We start from the raw sequence: 12,583 nt of genomic DNA on the forward strand, positions 1-12,583 counted from the left end.
GGGGCAGACCTGACCTGTTGAAAAGAGATGGTCTTCATCCCTCCTGGGGTGGTGCCGCTCTAGTCTTATAGCTCCAACATGACCAACTAGTGCCCAGGTCAGGAAGCAGACAGACTGGCTAAACCGACCGTCTGCTAGCTGCCTCACGTCACAGAAGGCAGTTAATTCTCAGCACATAGAGACTCTTTCACCTAGATATCACACTGTAGAGACTGTGTCTGTTCCCCGAATTAGAATATGCAGAGAACGTCCAAACCAAATCAAAAGCAATAATTTAATTAATGTCCAACAAATTAAAACTACCTATAATTCAAATAAGCAAACTATAAAACTTGGCTCGCTAAATATTAGATCACTTTCCACAAAAGCACTTTATATATATGATTTGATCAAAGATCAGAAGCTAGATTTGCTTTGTTTGACAGAAACCTGGCTAAAACCAGATGAATATATTACTCTAAATGAATCTACCCCCCAAAATTATTTCTATAAAAATGAGCCACGTTTAAAAGGTAAAGGGGGAGGTGTTGCTACAATTTATAACAATATTCTTAGTACTTCTCAGAGGGCAGGCTTTAAGTATAACTCATTTGAAGTTTTGGTGCTGCATATAACATTATCTACAGAATCATGTGCTAGTGATAAATCTTCTGTTATGTTTGTACTGGCTACTGTATACAGGCCACCAGGGCACAGCACAGATTTCATTAAAGAATTTGCTGATTTTCTAACTGAGTTAGTACTGGCCGCAGATAAAGTCTTAATTGTTGGCGATTTTAATATCCATGTTGATAATGAAAAAGACTCATTAGGATCAGCTTTCTTAGACATTCTGAACTGGGGTTAGACAACATGTCTCTGGACCTACTCATTGTAGAAATCATACTCTAGATCTAATACTGTCACATGGAATGGATGTTAAAATGGTTGAAGTACTGCAGCAAAGTGATGACATTTCAGATCACTATCTAGTCTTGTGTGAACTCTGTATAGTTAAACCTGTAAACTCTGCACCTTATTACAAGTATGGCAGAACCATGACTTCCACCACAAAAGAAAGCTTTCTATGTAATCTTCCTGACTTATCTCAGTTCCTTAGCACATCCAATACGACACAAAAACTTGATGATATAACAAACTATGCACTCTCTTTTTTCTAGCACTTTAGATACAGTTGCTCCTTTGCACTTAAAAAAGATAAAAGAAAACAATCTGACTCCATGATATAATGAAAACACACGCACCATAAAGAGAGCAGCCCGGAAAATGGAGCGCAGGTGGAGAAAAACTAAATTAGAAGTATTTCGTATTGCCTGGCGGGAGAGTATCCTGTCATACAGAAAAGCATTAAAAATTGCAAGATCTGATTATTTTTCATCCCTTTAGAAGAAAACAAACACACACCCCGGTATTTATTCAGTACAGTAACTAAATTAACAAAAAATAAAACGTCAACAGGTGCTAATATTCCCCAAGAGTATAGCTGCAATGAGTTCATGAATTTCTTTACTTCCAAGATTGATACCATCAGAGATAAAATTGTAACTATGCAGCCTTCAACTACAGTTTCACATCAGATAGTGAGCTTTAGTTCCCCTGAGGAAAAATTACACTCTTTCTCTATTATAGGAGAAGAAGACTTGTACAAACTTGTTAAATCATCTAAACCAGCAACATGTATGTTAGACCCTATTCCATCTAAACTATTAAAAGATTTGCTTCCAGAAGTCATAGATCCTATTTTGAACATTATTAATTCATCATTGTCATTAGGATATGTTCCCAAAACCTTCAAACTGGCTGTAGTTAAGCCTCTTATTAAGAAACCACATCTTGATCCCAAAGACTTAGTAAATTACAGACCAATCTCTAATCTCCCTTTTCTGTCAAAGATACTAGAAAAGGTAGTATCCTCACAACTGTATTCCTTTTTAGAAAAAAATGGTGTCTGTGAGGATTTCCAATCAGGTTTTAGACCGTACCATAGTACTGAGACTGCTCTCATTAGAGTCACGAATGACCTGCTTTTATCATCGGATCGTGGTTTTATCTCATTATTAGTGCTATTAGATCTTAGCGCAGCATTCTATACAATCGATCACAACATTCTCTTGGATAGACTAGAAAACTATGTTGGCATTAGAGGAAGCGCCTTAGCATGGTTTAAATCATATCTATCTGACCGCTATCAGTTTGTAGCATTAAATGAGGAGGTATCATATCAATCACAAGTGAAATATGGAGTTCCTCAAGGCTCAGTGCTAGGACCATTACTTTTCAACCTGTACATGTTACCTCTGGGAGATATTATCAGGAGTCATGGTGTTAGCTTTCACTGCTATGCTGATGATACTCAGCTCTATATTTCAGTGCAGCCTGGTGATACACACCAAATTGAGAATCTAACAGAATGCATAGTCGATATAAAAAGCTGGATGATGAGTAACTTCCTAATGCTAAATTCTGAAAAAACAGAGGTGCTAATAATTGGACCTAAAAACTCCACATATAATAATCTAGAACACAGCCTATCACTTGATGGCTGCTCTGTTAATTCTTCATCATCAGTTAGGAACCTAGGTGTGCTGTTTGACAGCAATCTTTCCTTCGAAAATCATGTTTCTAGCATCTGTAAAACTGCGTTTTTCCATCTTAAAAATATATCTAAATTACGACCTATGCTTTCAACCTCTAATGCAGAAATATTAATTCATGCGTTTATGACCTCGAGGTTAGATTATTGTAATGCTTTATTGGGTGGTTGTTCTGCACGCTTAATAAACAAACTTCAGCTAGTCCAAAACACAGCAGCCAGAGTCCTTACTAGAACTAGGAAGTATGATCACATTAGCCCGGTTCTGTCAACACTGCACTGGCTCCTATCAAACATCGAATAGATTTTAAAATCTTATTAATTACCTATAAAGCCCTGAATGGTTTAGCTCCTCAATACTTGAGTGAGCTCTTATCACATTATAGTCCTGCACGTCCGCTACGCTCTCAAAACTCTGGCCATTTGATAATACCTAGAATATCAAAATCAACTGCAGGCGGCAGATCCTTTTCCTATCTAGCACCTAAACTCTGGAACAATCTCCCTAACTCTGTTCGGGAAGCAGACACACTCTGCCAGTTTAAATCTAGATTAAAGACACATCTTTTTAACTTAGCCTACACATAACACACCAACACACCTTTTATTATTCAAATCCGTTAAAGGATTTTTAGGCTGCATTACTTCGATTTGCTGGAACCGGGAACACTACTCCTAAAATACGATGTACTTGTGACATCGTAAAAAGAATGGCATCTACGCTAATATTAGTCCTGTCTCTTTCTCAATCTGTTTTCACAGTTTGTATCCAGACTAGATGGTGGATCACCTAAGAGACCAGAACACCAGATCCTGATGCACACACACACACACACACTAAGTCATGTACACTATCTGACACAGCTGCATTTAAAACTGAACTGGAAGTTAAGTGCTGGGCGTCCGGTCAGAGGAGAACTGACCCCAACTGAGTCTGGTTTCTCCCAAGGTTTTTTTTTTCTCCATTCTGTATGCATGGGGTTTTGTTTCCTTGCCGCTGTCGCCTCTGGCTTGCTTGGTTGGGGACACTTAACTTCTAGTGATTTAACGTCGAATTGACTACATTATACTGTACAGTGCTTTGATGCAACCTGTTTTGTTAAAAGCGCTATATAAATAAAAATGATTGATTGATTGATTGATTATCAAGGATTTGATTACAAAGACAGTCTCTGAATTTAATAACTGATATTTATACTCACAGTGTGTTCAACAGCAACTGGATGCAATCAACCGCATGCAAATATCCACTGCTTTATTTAGTTTACATTCAAAGTACATTGGTCTCTCTAGCAAGATCCCGTTTGTTGAACATTGACAAGGATATCGATGTGACCGACTGAAAGGGAACTAATTGTGCAGAGAGCTTTTGTTCTGAGCAACACAAAAATCTATAACTCTCATTTAAGTATCAATCCTGAGTAAAATAATTATAATGCTTCATGTAACTGCAAACTGAATGTTTATACAGGAGTAATTCTGCGATTCAGACTTTCCTTCACATCTTTAGAAACGTGGCTGTGGACTTGCAGAAAGTTGGGATGTTCAAGATCAGTGTTATATGAGGCCAGAGCACCTGACTTTAGCGGATGTTCTCTCCCCACTGTATACATTAAAATGTCCCCAAAAGGGAGTGAGGAGCTGGTGATGCTAAGTGTGGCAAGAGAAGTGTTTTTAGATGGCTCTCTGGACTGAGGACAGCACTGAGACTGTTGTTGTCTGTAATGGTAACTTGGAATGCTTGTGTAGGGAGATGATGAAGGGGAAGGAACAGATTTAATAATTTCAAAGTGTTTGAAGTGAGCCTCTTTGTTCTTTTCAATGTAAATGTTGACGGCCAACACACCGATGACCTCCGCCACAACAAAGGAGAGTACACCTGAGTAGAAGGACCATCCATAGCTGTACAGATTTTTCTTATCTTCTCCTTTTTTATCACTAGGGTCTCCGGCATTACTGGAGATGTAAACAATGATGCCGATGATATTGCTAAGACCTGATAAAAAGTAACAAACATATATATATAGAAACTTTTAATGGGATTAGTCACATAATCTAGCCATTATCTTATCATATAATGCCTAAATGTTTTCTATATTCCTAGGAATAAATGCCAAACATACGTAATGGGTTTTTATGTTGGTTGAGCACATCATTAATAAATTAATGAAATTAAAGTTATATAAAAAAGCATGTTATACATATATGTGTATTATTTCAAAGATATTTTTAAAGAAAACATGCAGAAAATTAAATTAGAAAAATGTATATTTATCTTTTGTTTCTTTACCTCCACGCATATATGAAAATCCAGCTTTTTTTCAAAGAAAAATACTGCTATAATTACTAAACTTACCATTTGCGATTGGAGACTCCGTTCAGCCGATCTCTAGGTCTGGCGATAACATTTTTAGCATACACCAATAGCATCGTGTTCAAAAATTACCAAAGAGTTTCGATATTTTCCTATTTAAAACCTGACTCTTCTGTAGTTATATCGTCTACTATGAAAAGTTGTGTTTTTCTAGGCTGAAAAGATTAGGAACTATACTCCCATTCTGGTGTTATGATCAAGGACGTTTGCTGCCATAACATGGCCACAGCTGTACACAATATAATACACAATATAACAATATAAGTGCTATTGCCAGACCTGGAGATCGGTTGAATATACAGTAAAGTTAGAGAATAACTGAAAGTTAAGAATACTGTTAATGGCAAGTGTTTTTTTGTACCTGCAGTTACAAATAGGATTCCTGCACTCAACAGAATGTTATTCCTGCTGCTATAAATCTGGCCCAGGCCGACACAAAGTCCCCCCAAAAGAAGCAGGATGGTACTCAGGATAGGGAAGAGACTGGATGCTCGCACTAATCCTGCAACATACAAAAGAATCTTTACACACACAACATTACACACACACAAGCTAACATTATATTGAAACAAATGGCCTATACAAATAAAATAAACACTTCAATATAATATTTTTTTTTCTTATACAGACCAGTGGTGGAATACCACTTCGAATACTTCTTTATGTTAAAGAAAATGAACTCACGGAGGAGATATTCTGAGTTGTCTGCGTCATAGTCATCATCAACAGAAAAATGATTGATCCAATAGCAGCTCCCATTGTTGATCCCTGTGCCAGACAGAGGAGATGATGAATTTTATGTAGTGTTTTTCCTCTCTTCTATGCATTCATATCCATTTAAAAGAAAACCCTGGTGCATTTGTTAAAAAACAGTACATTTTTTACTATCATGTTCAAAATAAAGATAAGACAAGATAAAACTTAATTCCAGTTGTTTATACCCACTTTTCAGAAGAATAATATGAAGGTATATATTTATATTTCTTTTGTTTGACCTTTTTCTTAGGTCTCTTAAAATATTATTCAACTTTTATCTACTCTTAATATTACTTTACACAAATATAAGACATTTTGTTAAGCATCTATACCACAGCTATTTTCTTTTATGTTCTCTTTGAATTCACATCTAAGGACAGAATAAGTTATTAAATATTATTAGCCTATCTAAAATAAACAGCCAATATTTTGTGAATGTGTGAAATGCATGATCAAAACAGCTTTTTCTGTATTTCTAACTGACAAATCAAGTGATGATAAATTTTAAAAAGGATTATTTAAAAGACAAATGAAAGAACCTCTGATGCAATCTTCTACTTTCATTAATGCACAAAAGAAAGAATAGTTTTGCAGGTATTTGTTTTTTACTTTTTGTTTTGAAAGGCAAAAAGACTGATTTAAAAGTTCACCAGCTGGTAGAATTTAAAATGTAATTAAGCAGCATTTTCAACAGTAACAAACACATTTTAGTATATTATATTTATATTAATTTATAGCTCTTGATATCATGGTATGTCTGGTAGAGTTCAATACATTCTTCCTGTATATCTCTTACATTCATTAAGCATTTTAAATGCATTTAATAAGACCATTTCACTAGTATGGAAATCACAAGTTTTATTTCCATTTGCAACTAGTATACATATTAAAATTCAGCCAGTCCATTTACCTTCGATACAGCAGATCCTCCAAAGTCCAGAATGCGTGAGATCTCCTGGAGTTTTCTTCGGCTGCTGTAAGGTGTGGGCTTCATCTGTTGTGTTGGTCGTGTTACAGACGTGAGCTCTGGAGTAAAGCCAGAAGTCGGTTCCGATCGCGACGGTCATGAGGCTGATGGCCGCCAGCGCGCCCAGGCTCGTCAAAACAACCTGCACGCCGCGGTCACACCAAGCCATGCCGGCGAAGACTGGACTGAACTGAGCGCATCCACACGACTTCACGTACCTCTCGTGTGTGTCTAAATCCAGCCACGCATGATGAGCACATAAGTCCAACTTTTTTTCACCGTTTCATCCGCTTAAATGAACGCAGGTTTTATCGGGAAACTAACTGTGACGGTAAAAATAAGTAAAAAACGATTGCTTTTGTATTGTATGACTATTTTAAAACTAAAAGTCATATACACATTTAGCTATCCGTTATATAAATGTTTTTTCAGGTTTTTTTTTACCTCAGCAGAACCATGTTAGCGTTTATCCCTATACTATTTTTTTAAAGAGACAGAACACCACAATTGTTACCTATTCAGTGGTTACAACATTAAAAATCTATTGAAAAGTTATTATAGAAAATCCACTGGAAATAATTGTTACGTTCTGGAACCAAATAAACAAGCTGGAATCTAGCACTCTCTACTGGAAGCTTAAGCATTCTTTAATTAAAAATGTATATATAAATGTCCCAGTTGCTTCGACATCTGCGCTCTGTTCTGTCAAATAAACCAGGACTGAGTAGGGAAAAAGTATATCAAGAAATAAATAATAAAAAAATAATCCTAAACAAACTGTACACCTTGCTTGTAGTTTTGTAGTTTCCCTGAATGGTAAATTAACAAACCAAGAATTATTTCCAAAAAAAAAAGTTTAATGTAAATGCTGGAGCAACATCACAATGTTATTATGGGTTTTTTTTTCAATAATGTTTAAATGTAATACAAGGCATTTACTTATACAATAGGGGCGTCAGGCTTCATGTGGAATTTAGAGCGATTTTTTTTCTGGACTAACTACAGTCAGAGTTCACAAACATGAAACATAAGGGGAAACCTTAAGTGCGAAGTAAATCATTTTATGGAAACAGACTAACATTGTTTTCAGTCTGAGTGCCACACTGTTGTCAATAACAGCATTTAAACAGCATTTACAGCAAAGGTTTATTTAACATTTGCTTAATCAAATGTTTCAAGGTGAAAAGAAAAAACGGTGTACCAAAAACTCCCTGACAGGCTCTACTGGAGGTTGTGGATCATCTCTTCCTTGGCGATGAGATGAGTAGTTTTGTTGACTAGAGACATGAGAGAGTTCAGTTTTTGAGACCAGTCATTCAGAAGATCGTTAGGGTCCTTAGGCCGCTGGAAATTAATGATACCGGCGAGGCGGTCCACTTTCGCATAGATGGTCTTATTGACCACCAGGTTAGATAAGAACTCTTCTGATTCCTACAAGAAGAACAGAATTTGTTGAAAGGTTTTACATTTAGATTAGCTATTACTGAGGGAGAGAGGGAAACGTTAAATCCTTGATTTAAAAGAAAGAAAGTTGTGTTTTACTCACGTCGATAGAGAGGTCGAGCAGGGCTGCCATTCTCCCCATTGTGATGCTTGTGTAATACTTCGCCATTATTCTGATGTTCTGGGGAGAGATAGTTATCAATTAGCAGTGGGACGAAACTGACAACAATTTCTAGTTCCCTTTTTTGCCAAAAATTATTCTAAAAACCAGTATATTTGGTCTCATCCTCATACAAAGCTATGCACGGCTTATGTTTATAATGTTGTGTATTCTGAAGCTTGAAAGCCCCAGTGTCCGTTATATGAAAACGCATGGAAATGAGCAACCAGTGCAACACTTTATAATTGTGCTTTTGTGTCCCGTGGAAGTCAGTCATGGGTTCAGGTGTTGAATTATGATATAGACAATTAGGTTTCCCATTTCAGCATAAATAAGACCAACTCACATGCTCTACCACTCTGTTTTTCAGATCTTTCCATCTCTTTTCTCCCTCTTCTGAGCAGGTGAAGACATCAGTGTCGGGGGTTCCCATAGAACCCTCCCTCAGTTCCTTTCCATAATCCTCCACTACAGATGACCAGCGCATCAGCTCCATGGTGGTGAACTGTTTTAGGAGATCCCTGCAAGGGAGAGATGGGACAGGTAAACTCTTCTAGCTAACATGCTTGCATCATCCCTGAACTCCCAGTAATACGCTTTAGATCTTTCACCTGTATTTGGGTATTTCTTCCAGTTTCTTGTCAATGCTGATTCTATGAACTAAATCAGACTGCTCATTGTCATACGGTGCCAAAATCACATAGAGCACCACACTCTTCAGAGCCTGAAAGACATGAGAGATGGTTTTTACTAAAAGTTAAGAAGAATAAGCAAGACGGGTATTATAATGGCAACATAAAGGTACCTGCTGCCATTTGGAGGCGTCTTCCAGAATACAGGGAGTGTCATATATGGCTCTGTAATGTTTACATATGGACAGGTAGGAGCCCTCGTGCTGATCAACTTGAATCATCAGATTGTAATATTTCAGTTTCAAATCCTAAACATAAAAGAAAATCAAACTGTTATGAAAATGGAATAACTGAACACATGACCCACAAAGATGAGAAACTGACAAGAAACCAGAAAACAAGACTAGAACAGGAGAGAACGACAACCTCACTGCCCTCCTCCTGGAAGAATTTAGTGTTGATCTTTTTGCTAATGATCTGCGTTCGAATGTAGTCCTTGACAGCAATGCACAGCCTCATCTGCTCCAGAATGAACTCCACCTTCTCCTTCTTCTCCATTGACCCATATGTCTCCACCTGCAGAGGGTTACAATGTTAAGACATGTCTTTTCAAACCGAGTATGAATGCTCAAGGTTGAAAAAGCAAATAAATTCAGGCTGTGAAAGTAAACGGCAAGCTGGTGTCGGTAAATGTGCTTCTTTAATAAAGTAACCTAGTTTGTAGACTCCGGGATTAAATAAAATACATTTAAGATTGCAGAAAGACAAACGTCATACTTGTATAATCTAAAATAAATTAAATACAAATAGATCGATTAAATCTGAAAAGTTCACATAATGAATATTCACATTATGACTGAACAGGCCTTAAGAGGGAAATCTCTCGCTAACACTCACCTGCAGTTCCTGCAGAATGGATGCAGCCTCTTTCACGTCTCCGTTTTGCTCTTTGATATGGGCCAGTGTTTTAGTCAGCCTGGCACGCTCAATCTCCACGTAGATCTACAAATATATGCAGCGTGAATGAAGCGTAAAGCCCATCCTCACAACAGAAGAGTGAGCGAACAAAAAAAACAGGTAAGAGTATAAAAACAGTGGGAGGAGACCTTTCCTGCAGTGACGGTGCGTAGCGTATCAATGAGTCGGAGTTTGATTGTCAGGTCAGTCACAGCATCAACGTATGTATAACATTCCTGGACCATCTTTGCAACAGCCTGCAAGGAAAATTAAGAGAATGTTACAACCACCAGCGACAAAACAACATATTAAGAAAATCAGAGAATAATCTTTTTACTTGTCGATTTTTCTTAGCTATACAACTATTGCATAAAAAAAAGAATAACTTGATACCAGTGGAAATGAGCTAAAAAATTACAATGAAAATAAGTCACTGATATTCTGCCATTCATGCCATCATCCTAACTACGTCGCTTTATCAAGGTATGTTCAGGTATTGTTTTAGGTTTCATTTATATAAAAGTAAAAAATTAAATATATTGTCTAGAAAACATGATTAAAAAGGTGGTCCAAAGACATACCTACATATTAATCATACTACCCAAATAACAGTAACAAAAAGAATTTGTAGTGGTCAAAAAGGCATTTTCCTTAGCCACCGGCTCCATGTGTTCAAAGCAGCATCCCTACCTGCTTCAGCTGGCTTCTTCTCTTTGACAGTAGCATGATGTTTTCATTCAATGCATCCCAGTCTTTGGCTTCGTAGCATAACTGAACAATAGCCACCAAGATCCTGGAGGTGGACACCATATCTGAAGCCTGGACAGAAGAGACACATTCAAACAATGCAAAGTATTTTAATAGCTAGTAAATTAAACCTAGGTGAGACGCTTACAGTTCTTGTTTGCTTCTCCAGTGACAGCAGACTCTCGACGGCCTCCTGCAGTCTGCCATCCTTCAAAGCAAAGAGGACATCATGTTAGGCTTTTACTCGAGCAAGATAAAACTAAAGCTCTGTACATTTCGCAGCAATTATTTATCAGAGATTAAATGTTGATAGTGAATTAAGATATAAACCCTGTCTACGTTACAAGTTTCCCGAGACGTTTATATTCGCATAACAAACCTTTGTTTGTAATCAAACGTGCTGCAGAGGTTTATAATAAATGCTTCAATCTTGTAGTTTGATTCTGTAATGGTTTGATGGACGTTAGCTTTAGCACGCAGCATGACTCAGCCGCTCATTCACACTTACTTTGGCCATTTTCTCACAGTCCGGCAGACGCTGATCTACAGTAGCACTGTAGTCCATCTCCATCTTCACTATCCGTCCATCTGATCGTTCAGCTCTGTCCTCAGACATTATTACTGCTTGTAGTAAGAAGAATTCGCCGTGAACGTAATAACTACAACCCGCACAGCTCACTGTTAATTTTCTTCTTCTTCTTCGTCGCTTGATTGGCAAACCAGCATTTAGTACACATTCCGCCACCTACTGGTGTGGAAAATAATACAATCGCTATTAAATCCTGCGTATTGGTCATATTTCACCAGTATATTGAGCACTATATTTTATATTGTTTCATTCTCTTCTATAGACACCCAGATATGACTGATTATAAGTGCAGAGGAGTCTTCTCTTCTGTTTCCACAACTGATCTGAATCGGCCTATAGATGGCGTCCTTTAAACTGAGCCATTTTATTTGCTTTCCACCCATAGCTGTTTAAATGAACATATATAAATCCATTTTTTTGGCAGTTGGCCAGTGTGGTCTATAACTGTGTTGAAAAAAAAGTGACACTGGACGCTTGCAGAATAAAGAACTTGGCATTGAGAGCTAAAACGTTTAGCTTTTGTATAAAGCTGCATTCACACCATAAGTCCAGAAAAGCCTTATATTAGCAATGTTTGTTTCCTAAAAGCATTGTTATCCTACAATGATACATAGATCATTCCATAGAGATCATAGAAACCTTTGGGGCGACTGTTTGTGAGAAATGCAGCCCAACATGCCGGTTGCTAAGCACACCTTTGAAACAGTTTGCTAATTACCTTTGGCTTTTGTGTACGCTGTATTTTAATGAGGGAGGGTGTCAATATTTTATGCTCCGACATTGTATGTGTAAACAGTTAATTATAGGTTGGAGTCACATTGCCTATTTTTTACCACAGCAAATTATAAAATAGTAATAATAGCCTTCTTAGTAAACTATTATTTATAAATCATTGATTGTTTTGGTTGCCTGATACATGTAGTTGCATGCTACATTCGCCTTTTGCCTTCCTCATGTCTCGAAAGTCGGGAGGTTATATATATAATTCACATCAGAAATTAGTCATTTTGAGGCAATTGATAGCATGGAGAAAACTGGAGTATGAGTAGTTGTTTGCAGCATTGACATAATCAGCAGTTTATAGAGAATTCAGAACCCCCCAGAAATCTGAGCATTTCACTGCAGTCCTACATTGGCTTTCAGTTACATTTGTAACATTTGTACAAATATATATATATATATATATATATATATATATATATATATATATATATATATTAACATTATTTGTTAGATCCAGTCAGATTTGAGCCTCTGATACTTAACAAATAAGACATTTGTTAAATGTGCCAGCATCACCTTCTAGTGGTTGGTTATATGAACCACATTTGTATGTTTTGTATGTTTCACAGAAGCTATACTTGT

General features: G+C 37.0%; 2 protein-coding genes across 2 annotated transcripts; both read right to left on the reverse strand.

The window, feature by feature from the left end:
• Positions 1-3,658: 3,658 nt before the first annotated feature.
• cacng4a (calcium channel, voltage-dependent, gamma subunit 4a) lies at positions 3,659-7,389 on the reverse strand. The gene is made up of 4 exons (XM_043242722.1): positions 6,634-7,389; positions 5,652-5,735; positions 5,329-5,469; positions 3,659-4,589 (listed from the first exon to the last, which is right to left on the reverse strand). Exons 1-4 carry the CDS (start codon positions 6,857-6,859, stop codon positions 4,057-4,059), a joined length of 984 nt encoding a protein of 327 aa, XP_043098657.1. The 5' UTR covers positions 6,860-7,389; the 3' UTR covers positions 3,659-4,056.
• A 137-nt stretch (positions 7,390-7,526) lies between these two features.
• On the reverse strand, positions 7,527-11,340 carry psmd12 (proteasome 26S subunit, non-ATPase 12). Its single transcript, XM_043242721.1, has 11 exons — positions 11,138-11,340; positions 10,778-10,837; positions 10,573-10,701; positions 10,032-10,139; positions 9,823-9,927; positions 9,352-9,501; positions 9,099-9,233; positions 8,905-9,017; positions 8,640-8,814; positions 8,237-8,314; positions 7,527-8,121 (listed from the first exon to the last, which is right to left on the reverse strand). Exons 1-11 carry the CDS (start codon positions 11,243-11,245, stop codon positions 7,912-7,914), a joined length of 1,371 nt encoding a protein of 456 aa, XP_043098656.1. The 5' UTR covers positions 11,246-11,340; the 3' UTR covers positions 7,527-7,911.
• Between the last annotated feature and the right edge of the window lie 1,243 nt (positions 11,341-12,583).

This window comes from Puntigrus tetrazona, chromosome 6 (genome assembly GCF_018831695.1).
Source record: "Puntigrus tetrazona isolate hp1 chromosome 6, ASM1883169v1, whole genome shotgun sequence".
Taxonomy (NCBI): domain Eukaryota; kingdom Metazoa; phylum Chordata; class Actinopteri; order Cypriniformes; family Cyprinidae; genus Puntigrus; species Puntigrus tetrazona.